The 25,537-nt window shown below is 53.9% G+C and overlaps 1 protein-coding gene across 1 annotated transcript; it reads left to right on the top strand.

The window, feature by feature from the left end:
- The first annotated feature begins 780 nt into the window (after window positions 1–780).
- On the top strand, window positions 781–24,106 carry SLC2A11 (solute carrier family 2 member 11). The gene is given in 16 exon segments (XM_028528286.2): window positions 781–1,234; window positions 2,291–2,368; window positions 6,377–6,633; window positions 9,581–9,679; window positions 12,120–12,280; window positions 14,540–14,664; window positions 16,232–16,258; window positions 16,261–16,364; window positions 16,894–16,992; window positions 16,995–17,043; window positions 19,882–20,069; window positions 20,188–20,298; window positions 21,099–21,200; window positions 21,281–21,356; window positions 21,586–21,713; window positions 21,962–24,106. Coding segments are annotated over 14 exon segments (1,491 nt in total). The 5' UTR covers window positions 781–1,234; window positions 2,291–2,368; window positions 6,377–6,612; the 3' UTR covers window positions 22,163–24,106.
- Window positions 24,107–25,537: the final 1,431 nt, after the last annotated feature.

Raw genomic sequence — 25,537 nt, 5'->3', positions numbered from 1 at the left:
AGATGGCGCCTCAGGAGGGTCCTGGTGTGGGGCAGAGATGCCAGTCCACGTGGGAGGAACAAGGCTGCAAGGAGGGGGGCCTTTGAGTCTCCTCGCACATGGAGCAGGAAGAGGCTGCAGCACTTCATTCAATCCACAGCTAACATGAGGAAACTGAGTCTCAGAGAAGCAGAAAAGTGGGCCCAGAGCAGCTCAGCCTACTGGTGGTCAGGTGCTAGGTACCCCAATCTGCTGTAGGGGCCTACCCACCACTCACCCTGGTGATGGACAGGCCTGCTGTTGGGCTGAGCCTGGGGGAGAAGCCAGGGTCCAGCCTGAGCCCTGGATGTAGGGGGAAGGCACCTACCCAGACCCCTGTCCCACCCTCATGGAGCATGGGGGTAGGCACACGGCATGGTAGAGGCCTGGTGGGTCTGGATGTTAGGCCTCCCAGCCCACCTGGTGTCTGATTAGCCAGCTGCGCCGGACAGAGGATGTGAAATCACCCTAGGGCGGTTCCAGCAGGGGCCACCTGAGTCTTGGGGTCACGGGTCAGGCAGGACTCGGGTGGGGCCAGCCCTGCAATGCAGCCACACTGCACCTGGAGCAGCTCTGGCTCAGGCCTCTTTGTTCTGTCACCACGTAATCCTGCAGTGGCTGCGGCGCCCGGCGGTCCAGAAGTCTTCAGAGCCCGGGCTTTGTCTCCCCCTCGTGGCCGGAGCCAGTGTTGTGGCGTCGGGCAAATTCTGGAAAACCGGAGGGGCGGGGCCTTGGGGTCCCCTGAAGGTCTGGAGACAAAGGTCCTGGGACACCCCTTTCTCCAGCCCAGGTCCGCGGGCCTGAGCACCAGCAGAGGCATTTTCTGGGACCATCCGGGTCGGGGAGGCGCCCCGCCACTTCTGCAGGTGTAGGGAGCAGAAGAGCCGGCAGGCCGGGGGTGGGGGCAGATTCGGCGGGAGTCAGCGCCAGCCACTAAGCTACGGTATGTTCATTTTTAGTGTGAACCGTGCTCCTCCCTGCTTCCCGCTGACTGCCAGGCGAAAATCCCCGCTGCCATGGGCCGCAGTTTTCCCACCTGCAGAATGAGAGGCCCTAGCGTGTAGGAAGGAGAGTGAGGGCGTGGACTCAAGGTGAGGGACGGGTGTCATCACCCAGGACTGCCCACAGGCCATAGCAGCCCCTGAACCGCTGGTGGCAGGTCACCCCTCCTCCCCGACCCCCACCTTCACCTTCTCACCGGGGAAACCAAGACTAGGTAAGAATTAAACACGGAAAGCCCAGGGCTGGAAGTGGGGAGTTAGCATGCCCAAACTCTTGTGTGGTTTGGGGGCTCTGTTGGGGCTGGGCAGGCTTGTCTTCATCCCTGGGGGTACGCCCGCTGGACTTGGAGCTCTGTGAAAGATCAACTCCAACTTCCAGCAGGCTTGCTGTGGGCAGGTTGCCATGGGCACATGCTTGACCTTGTGGAGTCTGAGACTGTGCGGTAAAGGAGGCTGAAGCCACCCACTTGTGGGTTGAGAGGATCGGCAACAAAACTGGGCCCACAAATACAACCATGGCTTTCATATACTCGAGGTTAATATTTGCCAAGAGAAGTCTCAAACTTCCTGGCTTAAGGGTAACAATTAATAGGGAACTCATGCATGGCGGGGGACGGGGGCGGGGGAGCTGATGGAGTAAGGTGTCCAGGTGGCATTTCAGGGAGAACCGAGGGGGCGGGGTGGGCAACCAGGCATGTGCACAGCAGCGATCCGGGGTGGCATGCATCCAGCCTGGCAAGGCCCTGCACTCAGAGTGTTAGCCCCAGTTCTGAGTTTGGCATTTACCTTCCATGCATGTCCTCAAGTTCTTACTACATGTGTGCATATTCCTACCCAATATAAGACACAAGGTGTGGTTTGGTGTATTTCCAAACTTTACATAAAGGCTTTAGAGTCTGTGGCGTTTTCTATACCTTTATTCACACAGCACTGTGATTCACCTGTGTTGGTAGGGTTCCTCCAGTTCATTGCTTTCCACCAATGAGTGGCTCCCCGGTGTATATCACAATCTGTTTCTCCATTTTCCTGATGACTGACAGCTTTCTGATAGAAACAATGCTACATTTGTGAATAGAAGTTCGTGAGCGTGGGATTAAGAGCTTCTCTAAATCAAACCCAGGAGTGGAACTGTGGGACTTGCTGGGTTACCGGGTATTTCCAACGTCAATGTACTACACATGCCCAAATTCCTCTTCAAGTTTCTGCACCAATTTATATTTTCATCAACCATGAGCCATTCCAGCTGATTCCTACCTCCTTGGTATTGCCAGAATGAAGCGGCCAGCCTGTTGAGTGTGAAACAATGTATGTTGTGGATTCTATTTGCATATCCTGGTTGCTAACAACAGGTGAGTATCGTTTTATTCTTTTTGTTTGTTTGCCACTTCAGTCTCTTCTTCTGTAAATTTCCTGTTCACAGCCTACGCCCATTTTCTTTACTGATGTGTGGGAATTCCTTACATATTCTTTGCTTTAAAAATATATTCTGATTATGCAGTTACAGTTGTCCCATTCCGCCCCCCTTCACTCCCCTCCACGCTGCACAACCCCTCCCACCCACATTCCCCCACTTTAGTTCATGTCCATGAGTCATACATATGAGTTCTTTGGCTTCTACATTTCCCATATTATTCTTACCCTCCCCCTGTCTATTTTCTAGCTACCATCTATGCTACTTATTCTCTGTACCTTTTCCCCCTCTCTCCCGCCCCGCTCCCACTCCCTTGTTGCTAACCCTCCATGTGATCTCCATTTCTGTGGTTCTGCTCCTATTCTATTTGTTTGCTTAGTTTCTTTTGGTTTTGCTTAAGTGTGGTTGTTAATAATTGTGAGTTTGCTGTCTTTTTACTATACATGTTTTTTATCTTCTTTTTCCTAGGTAAGTCCCTTTAACATTTCATATAATATAGGCTTGGTGATGATGAACTCCTTTAACTTGACCTTATTTGAGAAGCACTCTATCTGCCCTTCCATTCTAAATGAAAGCTTTGCTGGATACAGCAGTCTTGGATGTAGGTCATTGCCTTTCATGACTTGGAATACTTCTTTCCAGCCCCTTCTTGCCTGCAAGCTCTCTTTTGAGAAATCAGCTGACAGTCTGATGGGAACTCTTTTGTAGGTGACTGTCTCCTTATCTCTTGCTGCTTCTAGGATTCTCTCCTTCATTTTAATCTTGGGTAATGTAATTATGATGTGCCTTGGTGTGTTCCTCCTTGGGTCCAACTTCTTTGGGATTCTCTGAGCCTCCTGGACTTCCTGAAAGTCTAATCCTGTGCCAGATTGGGGAAGTTCTCCTTTATTATTTGGTCAAATAACTTTTCCACTTGTTGTTCTTCCTTTTCTCCTTCTGGTACCCCTATAATTCAGATGTTGGAACGTTTAAAGATGCTCTGGAAGTTCCTAAGCCTCTCCTCATTTTTTTGAATTCTTGTTTCTTCATTTGAATGTTTCTTTCTTTCTTCTGGTCCACATTGTTGACTTGAGTCCCAGTTTCCTTCCCATAACTATTGGTTCCTGTACATTTTCCTTTATTTTGCTTAGTGCAGCCTTCATTTTTTCATCTAATTTGTGACCAAATTCAACCAATTCTGTGAACATCCTGACTACCAGTGTTTTGAACCGTGCATCTGATAGGTTGGCTATCTCTTCATTGCTTAGTTGTACTTTTTCTGGAACTTTGATCTGTTCTTTCATTTGGGCCATTTTTTTGTCTTGACATGCCTGTTACATAGTGAGGGGTGGAGCCTTAGGTGTTCACTAGGGCTGGGCAACCCAGTGGCTGGGTTGTGATACTGTATGTGGGGACAGGGTCTGAGATGGAACATGGTGCTTGTTCTGCTCTCTGCTGGATTTCAGTCACTTCCCCCGCTTCCCACAAACAAATTGGGCCCTTCTGGTGCTGATTCCCGGGTGGGTGGGCTTGTGCACATTCTAAGACCCTGTGGGTCTCCAACGAACTCTCCTGTGAGACTGGGAGTCTCTCCCAGCACCTCGACCCGCACAGGTGTTTTCAATTGGTGTTTTGAGGCTTTATTTCCCTGAGCCGGAACCCCGGGTTGTGTGCTGTCTGGTTCCCCAGTTTTGCCTGGTTTATCTGCACGTGAATGTGGGACCAGACATGCCGCACCCCTCCACAACCCACTGCCTCACTGGGTCCGCCAGCCGCCGCTTTTTTTGCCCTAAGCCTTCTCTGTCCGGCTCCCGGACTCCGCCCCTCCTACCAGTCTGGATGAATGTGTCTACTTTAACTCCTTGGTTGTCGAACTTCCATACAGTTCAATTTTCTGTCAGTACTGGTTGTTTTTCTGTTTTTAAATTGTTGTTGTTCTTATTTTGGTTGTGTGAGGAGGCACAGTGTGTCTCCCTATGCCTCCATCTTGGCCAGAAGTCTCCTTACATAATACAAACATTTTGTTGGTCAAATGCTTGTGGACACCTCCTCCTAGTTAGTAGCTTTTAGCTTCACCTTTTTATGGTGTCTTTTAATACATAGTTTTCTGCTTTTTATTGTTGTTCAGTTACAGCTGTCCCCATTATCCCCCCATTACCCTCCTTTGCCCTACCCATCCCTGCCTCCCACACCCAATCCTAGCCCCTCCACCCCTTGTCTTTGTCCCTAGGTCCTTTATACGTGTTCCTTGACAACCCTTCTCCTTTCCCCTGTTATCCCCCTCCCCTCTGGTCTCTGTCAGTTTGTTCTTTATTTCCACATCTCTGCTTCTATTTTGCTCACGTTTGTTTTGTTGATTAGGTTACACTTATAGGGGAGATCAGATGGTATTTGTCTTTCACTCCTAGGCTTATTTCACTTAGCATAATGCTCTCCAGTTCCCTCCATGCTGTCACAAAAGGTAGAAGGAGTTCCTCCTTTCTGCTGCGTAGAACCCCATTGTGTAAATATACCACAGTTTTTTGATCCACTCATTTACTGGTGGGCACTTAGGCTGCTTCTAGCACTTGGCTATTGTAAATTGTGCTGCTGTGAACATTGGAGTGCATAGGTGCTTTTGAATTGGTGTTTCAGGATTCTTGGGGTATAATCCCAGCAGTGGAATTACCTGGTCAAAAGGCAGTTGCATTCTTAGTTTTTTGAGGAAATACCATACTGTTTTCCACAGTGGCTGTACCAGTCTGCATTCCCACCAACAGTGCACGAGGGTTCCCTTTTCTCCACAACCTGGCCAGCACTTCTTGTTTGTTGATTTGTTTATGATGGCCACTCTGACAGGTGTGAAGCGGTATCTCATTGTGTTAACACATAGTTTTCATTAACTTTAATGATGTTAACTCTTCATAAGAAACCTATGTGGTTTATCCTTATTTATCCCACAGTTATATATATTTTTAAAAGATTTCATTTATTTTTTAGAGAGAAGAAGGGAAGGAGAAAGAGAGGGAGAGAAACATCAATGAGTGGTTGCATCAATATGCATCCCCCAATGGGGACCTGGCCTGCAACCCAGGCATGTGCCCTGACTGGGAATCGAACTGGTGACTGTTTGGTTCACAGGCTGGTGCTCAATTCACTGCACTATACCAGCCAGGCCTATCCCAAAGTTATAAAAGTATTTACTTTCTTAAAAAAATGTTTAGTTTTCTTTTTGCAGTAGGTTTGTGTGGACCTGGACTGGTTTTTATGAATGGGCTGAGGCAGAGACCCGTTTTCATTTTCCCACAAAGATAATCAATTGTCCCACCACCAGTTATTATTAGACCATTGTTTTTAACTGTAATTTTTTGAGGGAAAAAAGTTGTTTTGAAAATAAAATTACCTGAATAAATTATCAGCAACTGAGACCAGCAAAGTGTTAGTAGTTGCAGTTACATTATGAGCCAACTGTGTTTACCCGGAGAATTCAAGGAGAGTTTACCAGTAGGAACACTAAGGATGTAACTGAGCTCATAAACAGTGTCAAGAAGAAATCCCTGGCCCTGGTTGGGTAAGTCAGTTTGTTATAGCCTCTTCCTGATAGGCCAAGGTTGTGGGTTGGATCCCCAGTTAGGGCACATACAAGAATCAACCAATGAATACATAAATGAATGGAACAGCAAATCTCTCTCTTCTCTCTCTCTCTCATATCAATGAAATTTTAAAGAGAATTTAAAAAAGAAAGCCCTTATGATCATCTCAATAGATGGAGAAGAAAAAGGGTGCAGTTAGCACTGTTTTATGTATTGCATTTTCCCTTAAAAATGGTATTTTTAGAAATGATTAAAAATTCAGGGCAGCAAAAATCAAACAAAAATGACGCATGAGCAATAGAGACGCTGCAGCATCTGTTCTGGTAAATATGTCTGGTGTATGTCTATCGGTCTTTGCTCCGTCACGCTCAGGTCTAAGTTTCTGTGACCCACAGACAGTGTCTTTCGCAAGGTCTGATTTCCGTCTGGCGTTGTCCTACTCATGGATTCCATGCAAGGCGTGAGAATCCCCGAGAAATAAAAGATTAATCCAGCCTAGTGGACCCTGGCTCCTTACCTCTGAGTGCGTCTGGGCTGTAGGCTTGACCGGCCCCTCACGTAATGAATCCCCCGGCGGCAACCCGAGACCGGTTCTCCGCCTTCAGGTCACCTGCTCTGTCAGAAGGGACAGATGAGAGCGCTCCAGAGACTGGTGGGTCTGTCTTTCGGTCCCTCCTAATTCTGCCCCTCCTCTAAGGAGAGGGTGGGCCCCCTGAGCTGGAGGAGGGTGGAGATGTCTGTTTAGAACCAGGGCTCGGCCTTCAGAATGTGCCCGGGTCAGGGGCCTCCCGGGGATATGGGACTCCCAGGTTCTGGTGGCGAACTGGGACCCCAGGGCGGGGTAAATGGAAGCTGGGCAGAGGGGATGGAGGGGAGGGTGCCGGAGGTTCGAGAAGGAGCAAGGCAGGGTCCCGCAGAGATTCACTCCGGAGACGGCAGCGGAGGAGGGAACGAGGGGCCAGAATTTCGGGTGAGTCTGGTGCGCAGAGATCAGAGCCATCGGCTGCGACCTGCGAAGGCGCTTGCAGGGGGGATCGGCCGGGGTATTTTGCACCACAGCTCCCTTTCGGTGCAGAGGTGGGTCCCAGGCTCAGCCTAGTAAAGAGTGGCTTTTCAGCCACAGAGCTGCGGAAAGGCAGGGTTAGAAAACGAAGAGAAGCCACCCTTACAGCCTCGGATGCTAGTAACCCATTCTCCGGCAAACCCCTTCCCTTTAATACTTTGTGCCCCTGCGCGTGCGCCTCGGCTGCCTGCTCTGGCGGAGGATAAATTAAGCTCACCGACCATTGCAACACGCACTGCGCTTGCGCGGCAGCTTCAGCCTCTAGATTGATTTGTGCCTCTCTCAAAGGCCCACTGCGCATGCGCCTCCACCTCTCCACCCAGGTGCGCTACTAGTGTCCTGTTGGAATGATTGCACCACCTTTCCCTGTACGCGCATGCCGGTCACTGTTACCCCTAATGCTGGAGAAATGTGTATGCGCTCCATGCCCTCCTGCGATCTGAATTCCAAAACCTGCCCGGCCCTGGCGTTTCAGATGAGAAATTGTGGCCCACACTGGGCCACTACGGAAGGCGCAGCCACTATGGAGGGCTTAACAGAGACGTCAGATGTACAAAAAATATCTCGTGCTTGTTTGTACAGCGTGTGGGCTCAGAAGAGCACAGGCAGGTGTTTGTTTTGCAGGGATGGGCTGAGGGCTGGTGCGGGATTGCATGGGGTCCCACATCTGCAGGACCTGCCAGCATCCCTGGTGATGCCTGCGCAGTTCTCGTGTCCTCGAGCAGGCCAAACACGCCGCGATCCGGGCTGCTGCGGCCCCTTCTTTGACTGTTTCCCACCCTCACCTCTCTCCCCAACCTTCCTCTCCTTCTCCATGCTCCTATTAAACCTTCCTGACCTGCTGCCTCACTGAGAGAATGGGGACTGTCCACACCGCCCACCACATCTCTGGTTTCCTCCCAACCTGCACCGATTTCTGGGAGCTATCTGGGCGGCCCTTTCCCTGGTCTCCTTTAGGTCTGTGCGATGTCACCTTCTCAGGACATGTTCCTGACCACCCTCTCCAAACACTCCCTCGCACCCTTTCCTCCTTCTGTCTCAGTCCCACCGGCTGACTTACCAGCGCTGTATATTTTCCTTGTCCATTTTGTTGTTGCCTGCCTTCCCCCACTGGAAGGAAATCTCCATGAGATCACAGATTTTGTCTCTTCTGTTCACTGGTATGTCCCCAGTGCCTAGTGAAACCAGAAAAGCTGGCGTTTGCGCTGCCTGTCACCACCAGAACCACTGAGCAGAGACAGGGATAGACTCTTCATGGGCACTTTATCCAGAGGGCTGGCGATCTGAGAAGATGGCGGGTTATATAACCTAACAGATAGTCTTACATTTCCTTTCAAGCCAGCCTTTCTTATAATGGGGCAGAAGTGTAGGTAAAGGGTCTGGAATTCAAGGGAGTGAGTGTAGGTAAGGGATTTGGGATTCAGGAAAGAGGTTAATCAGGTAAAAGCTGCAGTCCAGCAATTTCCCTAACATCCTTTCATCTGCTGACCGGTCATTTTCTTTATCTGTGCCCTGGGCAATTTTCTTTATCTGTGTGCTGGGCTATGGACTGTCTCTGCCTGGAGCACAACGGCTCGGCTCGGAGACCACCTTGACTGCTTACAGTCTCTTGCAGAGCACAAAGGTCCATCGCTGTGGTCTCCTGGGGTCAGGGTGGGCCGTCCCTGCAGGTCCTGAGGCAATAGCTTTTCACATGCATTAACTACTAGGCTTATTAACTAGGGTCTAAAACTAAATTTCCCAGCTCTTGAGTTCCCTCATCACAGTAGGGAACCCAGAACAGTAGTAGGTTTATGGTCCATAGTAGGGAGGCAAGAAATATTTGTTAACCGAATTAATAATCACCGTCATAGCTGGTGTCTGAATGCTTTTCATGAGCAGTCATGGCTCTAAGCAATTTCCATGAACCATCTCAGCGAATTAAACAATTTCCTGCTGTCTTGGAGACCTGCATCTCCTGCCACACAGGCTCACTTGTCATCAGGCACTGTGTCTGTTGCTGCTTCCTGCAGATCTGCCATCTTAGTGGAACTCTCACCTCCACGAGGCCCACACCGAGCTTTGATGTGGCCACAGTGAGACGAAACCCCTGGGTCCTCCCCTGGCTGCCTCCTACAGCTTGGGAGGAAGTTATGTGGGCCTTACAGGGATTGTGGGCAGCCAGGGTGCCTGTCATGGGCCTGTCTGCAGACACGTGGCCGAATCCTGCCCTCTGGAGCCTCTTCCTCTGCCTGCCTCCCCCTGCCCCCCGCCCGCACAGTATCTCGTCAAATGGTAAATGCATGTCTGTCTTTCCCCTGGCTGTATCTGTCCTCAGCACAGGTGGGAGGTGGGGAGGTAGTGAAGTCCTGGCCTCAGAGCAGAAGGCTGGCCTCTGCTATCTGCCAGCCTTGTGGTCTAGGTAACTCCTCCGTGCCTCAGTTTCCTCTCCTTGCCTCGTTCAAACCGATTGCGATTCTGTAATTGGTAGGTTCCGGTCCTGGGAGGCAGGCAGAGGCTGTTACTAATCACTCTGTGTTCTCCCTTCCCTCCTTAGAGTCAGGGCAGGGTCCTGCTCATGACCGTCTGTGCAGCTGGCATTGGTGGGACTTTTCAGTTTGGCTATAACCTCTCCATCATCAATGCCCCCACCGTGGTATGTACCTCCTGCGCCCACTATCGCCAGTCGAGTGAGTGCTGGGTGCGGGCTGACAGCTGGCCCCTGTGGGAGTTCAGACCAGTGTCCACTCGGTAGGGCTTTCTCCTACACCTCCACCTCCACCAGGATGTCTCATAGGTCCTGCACGTTCAAATCCGGCTCCTCATCCTCCTCTGAACCCACACTCTTCCTGAGTCCCTGATGCCAGTCTCCACTGTGTACCCAGTGACTCGGGGTCAGCCTTTGCTCTGAGCTCCCTCTCTTAGATACCAGTCCTTCTTCACTACCTCTAGCATGCAGCTGTTTCTCTCGGTGTCTCCGCCATGACCCCTGTTCACGTCCCATCTCTCCTTGCCTGGATTGCTGGTCCAGCCTCTTTATTAGCCTCCTGACCTTCAGCTTCTCCCCTTCTAGGTCCTCTCAAGTTTGATCAAGCCCAGAAACATTCTGTGTCTTCCTAGTGCCTGCAGGCACGAGCGCAGACTCACCCGCCTGCGTGCACCTGGAATCAGAGCCTGTTCGTCTGTCTCCCACCTCCATGCCCCCAATAGCACTACCCAAGCGGGTTGTGCAGCTCCCCAGAGGCACACAGCCCTTCCTCGAACCCTCCTTTCTCTGCAAAGCCCCTCAAGAACTACCCTCCAAATGCCATCATCCTCCTAAAGCCTTCCTTGAACAACCCCCAAGCCGGAAGTCACCCCTCTGTCCCCGGCCCTTGGCGCGGGTCGTGTGTTGGTTGTTTCAGGCCCATCTCTTCCTCCTGTGACTCCCCAGCAGCTGATGCTGGGCTGACCCCTGCAGGTGTTCAGTGTGGGCCTGTGGGAAGGATGAGTCACTGAGCCCTGGTGACGGAAGCCTCCTCTTACTCGCTTAAGTAAGAAGGGCCAGTGTCCCATCATAGAGCTGGGAAGAGCTCAGGGTCCATGTGGGGGGAAGAGCTGCAGGAACCAGGCCCAGGATGGACCTGGGGCCCTCCTGTTCTTGCCTGGCCTCGTGCGTCACTCAGGGACAAGAGAGCCATCACAGACTCACTTCCTGCTAGTTGGGAAGCCCCAAACAAAAGTCTTCCCAGGTAGCTCCTGCCGAAAGGCCTGGGAAGGGTGATCAGGTGGCTTGGGTCACGTGCCCACCCCTAGCCCAATCGTGTGGTTCAGAGGGTAGAGCACTTCCATTGGCTGCATCTGGCTCAGGTCACCACACTTGTAGGGGCTGTAATTGAAAACAGGAGAGGACTCAGGTTGGCGGGGGCATAGCAGAAGCCCAGGTGGGAGCACATTCTGGGTAGAAACAATTGTAGCAGCCCAGCCCCTTAAGGAAATGATGAAATGATGGCTTCAGAAGTGGGGTCTGAGCTAGCCGTGCTTGTTTCTGTGTTCATTCAACACGGGCGGGGGTGCCACTTCAGTGCAAACCTCCTGGCTGGCCACTCTCACGCCCTGTCTCCCGTGGGCCATCGCCAGTCCCCCTTTGGGGCTCTCCTGGCCTCAGAGGGCTCCTCTACTGCACTGAATGGTCACTCTTGAGTTCCCGCCAAGGTCAGCTCCTCTTGACACGTCATTCCTCCAAGGGGACCTAGCGGGTGCCAGGCTGACAGCCTCAGCAGGAGGGAACTGGCTCAACACCCAGCCCACTGCCCTCGTAACGTCCTCCCCCACATCCATTGGGGAGGCCTGAGCCTAGCCAGACCCTGACATTTGGTCTCTCACCAAGGCAAGAGGGTGTCTGGGTCTTTCCTCGCTTACTGTCCTGAGAGGCATCTCTGGGGTGGGGTCCTGGGGTGTCTGAACTACCTGGCAGCAGCCCTAACCTGTGGCTGAGGCGGTGGGCGAGTCATTCACCTGATTCCCAGTCTTAACGATGAGCAGAGTGATGTGTCTCTAACAGATGCGCACTTCCCAGGGCTCGGCACGGGCAGGGTCCCGAGGAAGCGTGCAGCATGTGCTGGACTGGCCAAGTGGGCTTGGGCACCACAAAGGACAGCTTACAAAGGCCGAGTGGGGTGCTGGGGGCACACAGGCCAGTGGGCGAGCAGTGATAGTGATTCAGAGTTCGGGGCACAGAGGAAGCGTCATGTGGCTCAGAGGGGAACGGACACCCTCCCACTTCTCTCTGATGCCCTGCTGGTGCTCACCACTGGCCAGTCCTAGCAGAAAGCTGGTCAGCCAGGAGCCCGAGGATGGGGGTCATGAAGATGGCTTCCAGGGCCCAAGCAGGGTGGGTGGGGGACAGTGGGCTCCAAGGGCAAGTGGAGACCGTCCCGCACTAGGCTCCCGGGGACGCTGTGTGTGGTAGTGAGTCTGTGCTCAGGCAAGTTTGGAGTTTGCGCTGCTCACGGCAGGGGAGTGGAATTGTGGGAAGACCTGGTGCCTTCTCTGCAGGGTCAGCCCCTCGTCTGTAGTCCCCGCCCTGGGAGGCTGACTGGCGTCTCTGTCCACAGCACATCCAGGAGTTCACCAATCAGACGTGGCAGGCACGTTCAGGCCGGCCGCTGCCTGACCACCTGGTTCTGCTCGTGTGGTCCCTCATCGTGTCTCTGTACCCCCTGGGGGGCCTCTTTGGGGCGCTGCTTGCAGGGCCCCTGGCCGTCATGCTGGGAAGGTAAGTGCTCCCTGTGTACCCCCAGTTCCCTTTAGTGAGGGTCAGCCCAGCCTGCAGGCTGAGGAATGCGGGAGAAGGGAGGTGGCCAGCAGGCCCCGGCCTCCTGCTCCGCCTGTCGTTCCACAGGAGACAGTTCCCAGCGGGCTTGGCAGAGGGAGTCCCGGGCCGTGTGCGAGGGGGCACTCAAGTTTCTTTCCAGTGCCATGTCTGCCTGCAAATGCCGTTTGATTGTAAACAAGTATCTTCTCCCTGGGCCTCACTTCCCCCTTTGAATCCAACTGATGCAGTGCCTATGTGGCAAATGAGAGAGACGGACTCTGGGTGAATTAATTGAAACTTGTAATAACTGGCAGGATATGGGGGCAGCTCTCGGGGTGAAGGGAAGTGCTCAAAAATCAGGCCTCCGGAGGACCAGCACAGCCAGGCCTGCGAGCCTCCCCCCGGCGGGGTGGCTTCAGCGTGCCGACTGCAGGCACATTCTGTGTCTGGCGTCTTTGTTCAGAATTCAGAATCCAGGAAGATGGACTGTTGTCGGCCCACCTTGGGTCACCTGCGAAAGAGGGGAGAGAAGCGATGGCAGGCAGAAGCAGCAAATGGCTATCACAAGCCACCCCCTTGCTGGCCATCCAGTGCGCGTGGACACACTTCAGCCCTGTAGTCAGCTCTGCGGGTGCCCTCCTCACATTACTCAGCCATCCTGTCATATGCACCCGCGTCCGTGTCCAGCTCCCCCTGAGTGAGACGCTCAGAGCGTTGTCTTGGCACAGCCGCCAGGGTGGTTACGGGGGGTCGGGGCGGGGGACACGCTCCTGCTGAGCGCGGGACTTCCCTGTGGTGACCTTCTGCCAGCCCTGCAGTCGACCCACACGGTTAGTGGTGCTCTAACGGCCACCAGGACACCCCCCAGAAACCAAAAAAGAAGAAAGAGTAGGGAAAACTAATCAAAGAAAAGTAGTGGATGAATTTTGTATTTTTTTAACCTTAAAAAAAACCCTCACTCAAGGATATGTTTATTGATCTTGAGAGAGTGAGAGAAACATCAATGCAAGAGAGAAATGTTGATCAGTTGCCTCCCATATGCGCCCTGACCAGGGACGAACCCACAGCCTAGGTGCGTGTCCTGACCAGGGACCGAACGTGTGAACTTTTGGTGTGTGGAATAACATTCCAATCAACTGAGCCACCCGGCCGAGGCTGGACGAGTTTATTTTAGAGCACATGATACAGGAAGCCCAGAAGCACAGGTAGAAGTTCCACCTGTTGGTTTTGGAACCGGTCACAAGCTGTTGCCCGCATTGTGACTCCCACCTCCAGTTCTCCACTCTCGTCCTTGGCTGGCACTTCCCCTGGTTGAGGCTCTTTGTCCACTGGGCTGACCCGAATCTTCATCCTCGAGTGGCCTTAGTGGTCCTGGTGGTGTGGGATCTCCGGCTGGTTGTTACACTGTGAGATCGCCTGCTTCTGGGTGGTGGGATTCGTAACGCAACTATGCATTCCACGAGCACCGTCCTTCCTCTTTCCCTGATGTAACTTCCTTTGTCGGATGCAAGTTGCACGGGTATCATGTTTGTGTATTTAACACGTGTATCTGTTAGGATGCCTTCCACTGTAAACAGTAAAACACCAGGGCTCAGCTGGCCAAAGCAATAGGAGATCCTCTATCTCACACAGGAAGTCTGTAGGTGGGTGACTTCCAGGCTACTCGGCAGCCCAGGTCCGCTCCTCTGAGATTCCCTTGGCTGCTGGTTTCACTGTGTGTGGGCGGGGCCCTCGGGCTTGCAGCCGGACAGCCACAGCGGGGCTTCACTCGGATGCAGCACTGTCCGTCCCCAGCGCCCCCGTCCCTGTTCGCAGTCTGTCCCATCAAACTAAGCGTGGACCATCCAGTTGTCTGGCAGGTTCTGATTCGGATACCAGTTCCTTCTTTTCACAAAGGATTTGGGGGGAGAGTGGTGCTTAATCTGAGGGATGATGCCGTAAAATAGAAGTCCCGTCACTTCAAACCGTGGTATGGGCAGCAGGGAGAGTGACTGGGGCGTGCTGGGGGAGGGGGGGGTGGGAGTGCACCCCTCTAGGCATACCCCAGGCGCAGTGAGTGGCTAGTGGTCATTTCCATCCATGTGGCTTAGACTCCTGAGCACAGTTCACACATACCCCCAGGTCTGGTCAGGGCTGGCTGGAACAGCAAAGAGGGGTCCCCAGGGCCAGCCGCTCTGGACTGACCTTGGCCTCTCTTGCCTGTGTTCCACTTGCCCCAAGGAAGCAGTCCCTCCTGGTGAACAACATCTTCGTGGTAGCCGCAGCGGGTCTGTTTGGCTTCAGCCGCAGAGCGGGCTCCTTCGAGATGGTCATGCTGGGTCGGCTGCTCGTGGGGGTCAACGCAGGTACGGGGGGAGGGCGCCTCACCCTACCTATCCATTCCTATTCATCCACTTATTCCCACCTTGTTTTCACAAAATGATTGAATATGGTTTATTTTAAAAGGCAGACATGTAAAGTGGGTATGGAAGAATGAAAATGTGCAGGGACGTGAGGACAAACATCCCCAAACCTGCAGTAACACAGGTCCTGTATTTGAATAACACTCTAAGCCATGAGCTTCCTGGCAGCCAAGGTAAAAGGCATCTCAGATGAGTTCTCTGATCTTTCATACAGAGGCAGGAAAGCCTGTTAGGGACTCTTTAGTTTTGGGGGCTTGTCATGGGAGGGAGCAGAATTCTGAGCACATCCACCTGGGCTTTTAGGGGCTCCCATCAACAAATCCCCTCTTGACACCCCACTGTTTGAACAGCCAGGTGTGGATGTCTGTATTAGTTATCGAGTGCTGTGAAACAAGTACGTAAAAGTCAGTGGCTTAAAACACCAATGTGTATAAATAATCCCGATGGTTTCTGTGGGTCAGGACCTGGGAGTGTCTTAGTGGGTGGTCTGGCTCGGGGCCTCTCAGGAGGCTGAGGTCAAGCTGTTGGGCAGGCCTGCAGTCCGCTGAGGGTTTGACTGGCGCTGGCTGTTGGTTGGAGGCCACAGCTCCCCAGCCTGTGAGTCCCTCTCACAGCAAAGAGAAGGAAAGAAGCGCGTGTGTGTGTGGCTCAAGGAGGAAGGCCCAGTGTTTCTTATGTCCTAATCTCCGAAGTTGTACACCGTCAGTTTTGCCACAGTCTCTGTGTGAGAAGTGAGTCCCTAAGAAGAGCCCACACTCCAGGGAAAAGGAACTAGGTCACACTTTGTCTCTGGGCCCCGAGGACCTAGCACAGAAGGAATCCCTCCCTACATGTTTGTGGGAAGAGCAGGGGCACCTCGAGACTTCCGCAATCAGTGTACCCACCCTCCCTCCCAGCACCCTGCACCCAGTGCTCAGAGAGAGGCGGGACCTTGACCAGGCCTGTTTCCTGATCCCTGGTCAGGGAGCGGATGGACCAGCACTCCCTGCAGTATTCCCGGGGGCATGGTCCTCAAATACTGTGGCCTTCTAGCTTTTGCCAGCTGTCACCATCTGGGGTGGGCAGTGGGGGTCCAGTTCTGTTTTCCCACTGGTTGCCTGGGTGCCGCTGTCTCTCTGGGGAGGCAGGGATGAGGGGAGAGCCTGCAGGAGCCATGGTCAGCGATGGTATTGATGTGAGCACTGCGGCAGCTGGTGGGCATCCAGACGCCCCTTCCCTCTCCCCCCACCAGCCACTCAGAGCCCTTTGCAGCCATCCCACTGACAGGGTCTAGAAAGACTCAATGACCACGGTTGGGGCTGTGCTGAGGGAACAGGTGGGATTGTTTTGAGCCCTGGGGTGGATCTGGAGCCCTGCTGGTCCTGCAGCAGGGGAGGAGGGGCCCCTCCAAGCGTGCAGGGTAAGGGAGCAGCACTCAGCACCTGGGCTCAGTAGATGAGGTGCTAAGGAGGTGGGGCGTTGTGGGGCTGGGGGTTCCAGCCTGACAGCAACTCTGCTGTGCACGTGGCAGGTGTGAGCATGAACGTACAGCCCATGTACCTGGGGAGAGTGCGCCCAAGGAGCTCCGAGGAACCGTGGCCATGACCTCAGCCATCTTCCCTGCCCTGGGGATTGTAATGGGCCAGGTGGTCGGACTCAGGTAAGTGCCCTGCCCGTGTGCAGAGTGGTGTGAGGGTGCCCTAAAAGCCCTTATTTGCCTAATTTCTCTCTATATATTAAGTAGATGACAACATTGCTTCTGTGTATTGAGTTGTTTGAAACCTGCCCGCTCCCACCTGTCAGCACACAAAACAGGAATCAGTCAGCCACACACACTTTAGTGTGAATCACACTTTTCCATCCTCTTCCAGATCAGGAAGCAGAGAGCAGGTCTTGACAGGAAGAGGGTGAAGGTTTGGGCTTTTCCAGGGGAGCCTGTCTTAGTCATCCCAGAAAGGAGAGGGGATGGCAACACCTGGGGCCTGGAGAGAGGAGTGTTAGGATAAGGAGGGGCCAGAGCCCTGCCTTACCTTGGGTCCTTCCATGGATGGGAGGGGTCTTCGGTCCAGGCCTGGAGCTGGTCAGGAAGAAGCACAGAGCAGTGCAGACCCTCCGCCCTCAAAAGGGCAGGCAGGCACGGGACAGGGCTCTGGCAAGGAGGCGTCTGGCCTGACCTCTCCTTTGCCTCTCCAGGGAGCTCCTGGTGGCCCGCAGGCCTGGCCCCTGCTGCTGGCCAGCTGCCTGGTGCCTGGGCTGCTCCAGCTGGCCTCCCTGCCCCTGCTCCCTGAGAGCCCCCCGCTACCCTCCTCATTGACCGTGGAGACGCAGAGGCCTGCCTGGCAGGTGAGTCCGTGGCCTCAGGTTCCCAGACCCTCCTGACCAATGGCCGATCTGCCCAGACCATGTGGGTCCTCTTTTCTCAGGTTTCATTTTTGAGGGAAAAGTCGTCCCTCTCTTGGTGCCTCTACTAATCCCTGTAAAATGCTTTATAGAGGGGCTGTCCTGAGTGCCAAGGCAGCAGGGTGGGACAGACCAGCCCCTGCCCCCAGGAACCCCAAGGTGGTGCTGAGAAAGAGCGCCCCCCGCCCCCGCCACACATGCAAGATAAGGCACCAGGTAGGACTTCACGGCCCTAGGCCAAACCGCCACTGATGGTCTTATCCATTAGCTGTGGCCACAGTAATGATGCCCGAGGAATGATCCCCAATCTCTGGCTTAAAACAACAATCATTTATGGCATCTTCTACTCATTCACTTGCTGCACTGCCCGCACAGCCTTGCTGATCTTAGCTGGGCTGGCTCCTGGTGCCGGCAGCGGCCGAGGAGTGGCCAGTCTGGGCCGGTCTGGGCTGCCGCAGTTCCGCTCCGCTGCACATGCCTTTCCTGTCGCTCCTGGTACCAGCCAGCCAGCTCAGGGATGTTCTTGTCACAGCGATGGCAGGTGCACAAGAAAGCAAATCCAGCCGAGTGAGCACTTTCCGAACCTTTGGTCGCCTCGTGCCCTTTTAATATCCCATCGACCTGAGAGAGTCATGTTATTGGACCCAAAGTTAGGGGGTGGGAAGGCCGATGGCATATCCTCTCCCATGCGAAGGGTGTCAATTTAGGGAGGGCCCACTAATATGTTTTCTCAGCGTGCCATCACGGCCACAATGATTACTCACGTCCCTCCCCTGTGTAGATCATGCTGATTGCCATCTGGGACCCCCTGAGGTCTTATCCAATGGCACCAAGCTTAAAGTACAGAATCCTTTTTTTCCCCTTAAGATTTATTTATTTATTTATTTTTAGAGAGTAGGGAAAAGAGGGAGAGGGGAAGAGAAACATCAAAGTGTGGTTGCTTCTCACACGCACCCATCTGGGGACCTGGCCAGCAACCCAGGTATGTGCCCTGACTGGGAATCGAACCGGTGACTGTTTGGTTCACAGGCTGGCGCTCAATTCACTGAGCCATACCAGTCAGGGCTGAAGTCCAGGGTCCCATCACATCAAGATCACATCAAGTCTATTTGTGTCTTCTCTTGATCCAGAGACCTAGGAGCCAGGACACAAGTCTTCTCCTCTTCCTGTACTCAGTGGTGAAAGTGGGAGAGCGTGACTAGAACTAACCTTCATTTCAAAGGAGCGGGAGGCAAGGAAGTGGGAAGCAGGAAGCAGCTGTGACCCACAGCAGTGCGCTAGTGCCGCTGGGAAACTGGGAAACGCTGCCAGATTCCCCTGCCCAGGGCGTAGGGCATGCTCCTCTGTCCCCTGGGAGGGACTCTTCAGCCATGGCTCCCCCAGCTTCTTGCTTCTGTCCTCCCAGATGTCCTTCCTGCCCAACGCCTTCCCGGACACCTTCTGAAGATGGCGTTGGGAATGTCCCTGTAGAAAGTGGGGCATGAAAGTCCATGCATCTCAAATGGTCTCTGCCTCTTTTCATCCAGGCTGGCAGAACTTTTGTCAATACGGTTTTCTCAAAAGTGATGTGAATTTTCTATGTATTTGATTTAGGTGCCAAAAGGCCACACTAGCAGTTTTTTTCAGACATGCGTCTCTCCCAAGACCTAGTTACTGGAATCTGGGGCACATCAGGCTGCTGCCGACCAACACCCTTAGGCCCCTGGAATGCCCCGTTTTAAACCAGGCGACTCTGTAAGGCTGTCGGGCTGTGACTTAATTTGGGACTTTTTGCTAGCTGGAGAGACTAGAGATAAGAAAGAGCTGTTTCGTTTTGCTTTGTTTTATTTTTGGAAACTAACCTTGCAAGCATGGGATAAGTTAAACTTAATTAAATTGTGTTCCTTCTGAAGTTGTTGTTGTGCTCACATCTTTTTTGTAAAGCAAGCTTAGAATACTCAACCAAAGGCAGGCAGTTCATTTTCAACACGTGGAGATCTCCGCCCCAGGCCAGAAGTGCACTGGGTCTGCTTTCCCTCCACCACGCTACAGCCCCTCACTCACAGGCTGCCCCTTGTCCGGCCTCCTCGTCACTCTCTGTCCGTGCCTATAACCAACACCACAGATCACAGGCCCTAGTTATGGTAGCACCCACTCCTTGTACCGGTTTATTCAGCAGTTTTCTGTTTCTGCTTAACAATCACTGCACCTCAGGGGCCAAGAAAAGGAGCAGTTGCTTAGTTCAAGCCTCTGTGGGTTCTCTGGTGCTGGCTGATACCGGCTGTGTCTGGTTGGCAGCTCTGCTGTTGGTCACTCATGCAGGTTGTTAACGGGGCGTTGGCTGATCTAGTATGGTGCCAGCAGGGCCATCTCTGCTCCTCCTGGCACCAGTGTGCTAACCTGGCAAGTTTTTATGATGATGACAGAAGAGCAAATAGAAATGAGCAAGGTCCCTTAAGGCATGGGCTGGAACAGGGGGCATGCCCTCCCTACAGACTCATCCTATTGGTCAGAGAAAGTCACATGGTGGAGCCCAGTGCCAAGGATGTGAACTTGGCCTGTTTAGTGGAAACTACTGCAAAATCCCTAGCAAACGGCATGGATACAGGGAGAAGGTAAAGGATTGGGGACGATGATGACAATCTGTCACAATTGCTGTGAAATGACAGGGTCAGGAAAGTCATCACCCCATGTGACCATGGGGGGCTGGGAGGGGGAGGGGGTTTGGAGTGGGGAGCTCGCTGTGGGGGACCAAAGAGAGGCCAGGGGAAGGAGAGCTCAGCAGCCCCTCTCCTGCCGCAGCACTGCAGCGGTTGCGGGGCACCACGGACTTGGCGTTGGAGCTGGTGGAGCTGGAGGAGGAACGCGCCGCCTGCCAGGGCCTGCGAGCACGGCGCCCGTGGGAGCTGTTCTGGGATGGCACCCTGCGGCGGCAGGTGACGAGCCTCGTCGTCCTGGGCAGCGCCATGGAGCTCTGCGGGAATGACTCGGTGCGGCCCTTGCTCCGTCTCCCGACCACCCCCGCAACTCCGGGCTGGGGGCTGGGGGCTGCAGGCCCCTGGGAGCCACGCCAGTGCCACAGAGCCGGCCTTGCGCCCACCTTCCCAGGTGTACGCCTATGCTTCTTCCGTGTTCCTGGAGGCGGGAGTCCCCCAGGAGAAGGTCCAGTATGCCATCATCGGGACCGGGTGCTGCGAGCTGCTCACCGCCTTCGTCAGTGTGAGTCTGGCTCTGGGCTGGTCTTGCCTCTACCCTGCGGGGGAGGAGGCCCTGGGGCGCTGACACCGGAGGACTTCAGTCCTCTTCTTTAAGCCGTTTCCCACTCCGGGTCATTCTGTTAAAATATGGCGAGGTAGCCAGAATTTTATTGAGCGCCTGTTGTTTGCTGGGCACTTAAACCACTATTTTCAGATGAAGAAACTGAGTGAAGTTGAGTGACCTCTGGGAAATTAATTAATTTCTTTTTAAAAAAAGATTTTGTTAGCCCTGGCTGGCGTAGTTCAGTGGATTGAGCTGCGAACAAAGTGTCGCAGGTTCGATTCCCAGTCAGGATACATGCCTGGGTTGCAGGCCATGACCCCCAGCAACCGCACACTGATGTTTCTCTCTCTCTCTCTACCTCCCATCCCTCCCTCTCTAAAAATAAATTTAAAAAAATAAAATCTTAAAAAAATATTTTGTTTGTTTATTTTTAAGAGAGAAAGGAAAGGAGGGAGAAAGAGAGGGAGAGAAACCAATGTGTGGTTGCCTCTCATACAGCCCCAACTGGGGACCTGGCCTGCAACCCAGGCACGTGCCCTGACTGGGAATCAAACTGGAAACCCTCTGGTTCACAGCCATCACTCAGTCCACTGAGCCACACCAGCCAGGGCATAGGAAATTGATTTCTTAGTCTCCTGAAACAATAAACTGCTCCCTGCCCCACCACCAGTTTCCTCATGAGGCCCCTCCCCACTGCCCACCCCCAAACCAAGGGGACCATGGCCGGACCAGTTATGGGGGTCCCCTTTCCTTTGCAGTGTGCGGTCATTGAGAGGGTGGGCCGGCGGGTGCTGCTGATGGGGGGATACTGCCTGATGACCTTCTGGGGGAGCATCTTCACAGTGGCCCTGTGCCTGCAGGTAGCTGGGCGGGGTGAGGGGTGAGGGGTGGGTGGCTGGGTGCTGGCTGGTCTGCACCTCACGCCACCCCTCTGTGGCAGAACTCCTTCCCCTGGATGCCCTACCTGGCCATGTCCTGCATCTTTGCCTTCATCCTCAGCTTTGGCATTGGTCCCGGTGAGTGGGCTCAAGGAGGCCTGGGCTTTGGGACTAGCTGAAGGACCGTGGATGTCGGGTGAAAGATGGGTGGGTGTGAATGCTATGTTGCCAGCGTGCCCCACCCCCACCTCTACCAAGGCTTCTGGAAGAACACTGAGGGGCCCTCACTCCCATGTTGGGGGAAAGGTGGGAGAAAAGCAGGGCAGGGAGCCCTGGATGGCAGTCCCCTGTCCCTCCCTCCTTCCAGCTGGAGTGACAGGGATCCTGGCCACAGAGCTATTTGACCAGACGGCGCGGCCTGCTGCCTACATGGTCTGCGGGGCGCTCATGTGGACCATGCTCTTCCTGGTTGGGCTGGGGTTCCCTTTCCTCATGGTAGGCCTGCCCCTTCCAGGGTGGGGAGGTGGGGTGGGGGGTGGCAGGGGAGGGGGCTGCCTTTGGTTTTGTCCCTGTCAGCAGGAAAACCCCAGCTGGAGGCCTCCATCCAAGGAGACTGAGGCTGAAGGGGGTGGGGCTTATCTGAGCAAACAAAGACAAATCCCTCTTCCAGGCCTGTTATGGGACCTTCGGTCTTGGGGCTGAATGGCACCCCACCGGGTCCCAGGGTCTCTTTTAACCTACAGGAGGGATTGTCCCACTTCCTCTACGTGCCTTTCCTTGGCGTCTGTGTCTGCGCGGCCATCTACACTGGCTTCTTCCTCCCTGAGACCAAAGGCAAGACGTTCCTGGAGATCTCTGAAGAATTGCGCAGACTCAACCTCCTGAGGCGGAGCCAGGGCCGCAGGTGGAGAGGCCCGGACGTCATCCAGTCTACGGAGCTGTAGCCCCGCAGGTGTGGCTGGGACCCAGACCCAGCTGCTGCCCTCCCCTTTGCTTCCTCTCCCTGCACTTGCTCCTGTATTTGCCCACTTAATGAGTGCTTATTAAATGAGCACCTACTGTGTGCAGGCATGGTGCCTTTGGTGCTCCCCACCTAGAGGCAGTCAACAAACAGGAAACCAATGAAAACGTAACTACAAACTCAGGGAATTGCAGTGGGAGAAAAGTACAGCTTGTGAAGGGTGCGCATACCCCAGGGTGGGGGCGGGGTGATGCAGTTTAAGAGGGGCGTGGCCAGAGAAGGATTTTTCTGAGGAATTGATTTTTTAAAAAATCAACCTTATTGAGGCATAACTTATGTAGAATAATGTATCCATATTAAGTATGCATTCGATGAGTTGTCAGCTTTATCTACCCATGAAACTGCCACATCACCACAGTCAAGACAGAACATTCACATCGGCCCCAAATCTCCCTTTGCAGTCAGTAGCCCATCCCTCCTGCAGCCCCAAGCCACCGCTGACCTGTGTTCTGTCACTACCGGCCGGATGTGCCTTTTTCAGAATTTGACATGATTCCATGATGTATGTGTACATTTGTGTCTGGCTTTGCTCCATATAGAGTTTTGGAAATTCATACAGCTCGTTGCATGTCTTAGTTAATATTCCTTTGTATTTCTGAGTAGTATCTCACTGTATGGACACACCAGAACTTGTTTATCCATTTCCCTGTCGGTGGACATTCGGGCCGTCATGAATAAAACTGCTGGGAGCATTCCTGCACGGGTCATTGTGCAGACATACGTTTTCATTTCTCATGGGTAAATGAATTGCTGAGTTTAATAACGAAGGTATGTTTAGCTGGAGAAGAAACTTTTCCAAAGTGATTATACCGTTTGGCATTCCCACTAGCAATGTTGAAAATTCCAGATGTTCTAAATCCTCATCAGCACTTGGAGTCGTCGCCTTCTTGATTTAGCCATTCTTGTGAGTGCATAATGGTGTCTCGCTGTGGTTTCATTGAGGTGTTTCCCTGATGACTCACAATGTTGAGCATCTTCTCATCTGCTCCGTACAGCCATTCATCTATTTTCTTTTATGGAGAATCTGTTCAGATATTTTGTCTCCTACTTATCTGTATTTTTTAAATTTAATGTTTTAGAGCAGTTTTAGGGTCACAGCAAAATTAGAAGATAGAGATTTCCCGTGTATCTCCTGCATGCCCCACCCCCCACATACAGTGCCTCCTCTGTTGGCAGCATCTCCCGCCAGAGCGGGGCATTTGTTACAACCGATGAACCCACAGTCGCATATCATTGTCACCCAAAGTCCATTGTTCACACTGGGGTTCATGCTTGCAGTTGTACAGTCTACGGGTTTGGATAAATGTATGATTTTGTGTACCCATCGTTATGGCGTCATACAGAGTAGTGAATTTCACGGCCCTGAAAATCATCTGTGTTCTGCCTGTGGTGCGGAGTGGGAGGGTGGGTGCCGGCCCCAGAGCCTGGTCATCTCAAGACAGGGAGAGACTGGGCCTAGGCCCCCTGGGAAACGGTGCTTCCACCGTGAGAGAGGAGGGGCTCCCTACCGACCTGGCCCTCTTGTGGGTCTCCACCTGGGCAGCCATGCTGACCCAGAGCTGGTTAGGAAGAGGTGTAGGACAATGCAGAACCTTTGCCCTCAGGGGGACAGGGCAGCAGGGGACAGAGCTCTTGCAAGGAGGCATCTGGCCCGGCCTCTCCTCTGTCTCCTCTTTTTGATCCTCACGAGCTTGTGACACCCTCACTGTTGGTGGACACCCCAGGGCTTGCCTGGGGGGTGAACCCCTGACCTCAGGTCCCCAGAGCACTCCTGATGGAAGGGGTCCCACCAGTCTGGACACTCAGCCAGACCCTTTGTGTCCTTTTCTGCTGGTCCCTGTCAAGCTCCAGATTCCCCTGGACTGCTCTCCCCCCATGCCCAAATGCTCCTAAGCTCAGCCCGCCTATCCAGACCCCAGACCCAGCATGGCCTCTCCCCACCGCCCAGAGCACCCTGTGGCCCCCTCTCCAGATGTTCCAAACCCTCCCTTGCTGGCTGGACTGTGAGTCTCGGCTTCCCAGACTCTGCTGCCTGGGCGCCAGCCTCTCCCACTGGTCCAGCACACAGGGGTCGGGTGGGTAGGCTGTCGAGTGGCTGCCTGGCTGCCGGGCTCCACGCGCCACTCACGAGGGTCGGAGGGTGCCGCTTCCAGGGCTGCAGTCATTTCGGCATTTGCTCTCACACCCTCCCCTTTCAGACCCTGAGACTCTGGCTCCCCCTTTGTGGCCCCACACAGGCCACCTTCTCCGTGTCTCAGCTGAATCTCGGCCCACTGCATCCTCTGCTGTCCTCGGCAGCACCCAGGGTGGCAGGGAGGTGGTGGCCCTCAGCTCGCAGAAAGCAAAACAGTTTCGCACTGACAATAGTGCTGCACAGAGCTGACATTTGTGCAGGGTTTTCTGCCTGTCAGGACGGTTCTGAGTGCTTCACAAACGGCCCCTTTAACCCTGACAAGGGTCCCGAGAAATGAGGACTTTTATTGTCACATTTTACATAGAAGCAGGGGCCCATGAAGGCAGTGGTTTGTCCAAGGTCACCACATGCCCAGGCTAGGATTGAGCCTGGTGGTCTTGACCACTGCACCACACTGCCTCCCCTGCCCTGGGTGTTTCGCTACCTGATCTCCATTCCCACAGGCCACCCTGAGAGGTCCAAGGTGACACTGTGGATTAGTGGTGCAGCTGGGGCTCGAGCCGGTGCTTTCTGAGGGTGGGGCCGGGACAGGGGTGTGGAGGACACAGAGGCCAAGCGGCCACGCTCAGGTTCAGCAAAGGCAGGTGGGGAGCCATGGGTGGCCCTTGCCCAGAGCTTGTGGGAGGTGAGGTTGTGTCCTGCTGGTTTCCGGAGCCCATTCTCCAGGCAGCAGGGAATGGCCGAAAGTTATAGAGGACCAAACATCCAGAGAGACAGAAAGACTCTAATGGGGAGCCCAGCTCCCACCCCATGGTCCCAGCGATAGAATACCATTCCAGGGGCAGATGCCAGGTTTTTGCCTGTTGAGCCCTATTTGGCTCGGGGTGGCTGGGGAAGAAGGCTGAGAGCCGGGAGAGGGTGGACACAGTGGAAGGAGGTAGAGCTCCAAGCTCTGGAGAGTGCGTGCATGTGTGTGCGCGCACACACACACGGCTTTCTTTGGAGGCAGACCGTAAAAATGCATCCATGGAGGCCCCCGGGTGAGGAGCGTTAGAGGTGGGTGGATTTCCAGCAGAGAAGGGTTCCTGGGAGACATGGGTGCTAGAGTCAGGATGGGAAAGGCCTGGGACGAGGGAGGTGCAGAGGGGAAGGCCAGCATCCTCC

Source organism: Phyllostomus discolor, chromosome 13 (genome assembly GCF_004126475.2).
Source record: "Phyllostomus discolor isolate MPI-MPIP mPhyDis1 chromosome 13, mPhyDis1.pri.v3, whole genome shotgun sequence".
NCBI classification, from domain to species: domain Eukaryota; kingdom Metazoa; phylum Chordata; class Mammalia; order Chiroptera; family Phyllostomidae; genus Phyllostomus; species Phyllostomus discolor.
Note: the sequence above shows the minus strand (reverse complement) of the source record. Positions and strands in the feature narration are given on the sequence as shown.